The sequence below is a fragment of the Histoplasma capsulatum genome, genomic scaffold (genome assembly GCF_000149585.1).
Source record: "Histoplasma capsulatum NAm1 scaffold_1 genomic scaffold, whole genome shotgun sequence".
Classification (NCBI taxonomy): domain Eukaryota; kingdom Fungi; phylum Ascomycota; class Eurotiomycetes; order Onygenales; family Ajellomycetaceae; genus Histoplasma; species Histoplasma mississippiense.
This window is the reverse complement of record NW_001813982.1, coordinates 4,484,420-4,485,229: the sequence shown is the minus strand read 5'-3', so window position 1 is coordinate 4,485,229 and position 810 is coordinate 4,484,420. Positions and strand designations below refer to the sequence as shown.

Below are 810 nucleotides of genomic sequence, written 5' to 3'. Positions count from 1 at the left end.
GCCCGGCCAGCTCAAGGTTTCCTTGATTCTACCATCCGGAACCTACTTTCCCAATACAACAACTGCTACTGCCATCTCCAGCAAAGACTATTTCATTCAACCCTTGCCAATATCCCTCAGACCGCCACTCTCATCTACTTGTATCATTCGCCAGTGCCAGTGTTAAAATTTATTCATGCTTGACGTCACCATCTCGTAAACCAACTATTGACGCACGTGGGTCATCCAGTGATACCGATCTTAAAGAAGCTGATGGGGCTTGGTTAATCACCCTTTCTCCGGAGTTTTGCCGTAACCCTGTCGGCATCCCCCAACGGAAAACCGTAGTGGATGCGGCATGGGTTCTCGGTGGAAAGGCCATCATGGTTCTTCTATCCGATGGATCGTGGGGTATCTGGGACCCCGAGGGAGCAGGCCCTCGGAGTAAGGACCATACTAGCACTTCGCATGACCAAAGTGCTTCGTTTACTAGCGGTGGTTCATTGTCATCTTTCACAGTCTCTGGCTTAATATCCGGTCCTGTATCATCCTCAAAACCTCTTATATTTGGACCAATAACAGATCCCCGATCCAGTTTCACACCCATGACCCCGTCTACCAGACGCGTCCGAGAAGACACACTCTTCAAAGGTTCTCCTGTGAACACCCCATCAACTTCCTCAACGAGAGGTAGAATTTCGGTAACAACTACTAAAATTTCAAAGGATGCCCCTCCAGGTTGAATCGATTCTCATATGGCATGGTTCTCAGAACTCCTCCTAGTTCCCAGTTTGTTATCGCTATGGCGAAATACCACAAAACCCACCGGTG

The 810-nt window shown here is 48.8% G+C and overlaps 1 protein-coding gene across 1 annotated transcript; it reads left to right on the top strand.

The window, feature by feature from the left end:
- Positions 1–175: 175 nt before the first annotated feature.
- HCAG_01273 (predicted protein) lies at positions 176–722 on the top strand (the record flags this gene model as incomplete). The annotated part of the gene is made up of 3 exons (XM_001544176.1): positions 176–195; positions 230–423; positions 718–722. The coding sequence occupies 3 exons, from the start codon at positions 176–178 to the stop codon at positions 720–722; spliced, it is 219 nt and encodes a 72-aa protein (XP_001544226.1).
- Between the last annotated feature and the right edge of the window lie 88 nt (positions 723–810).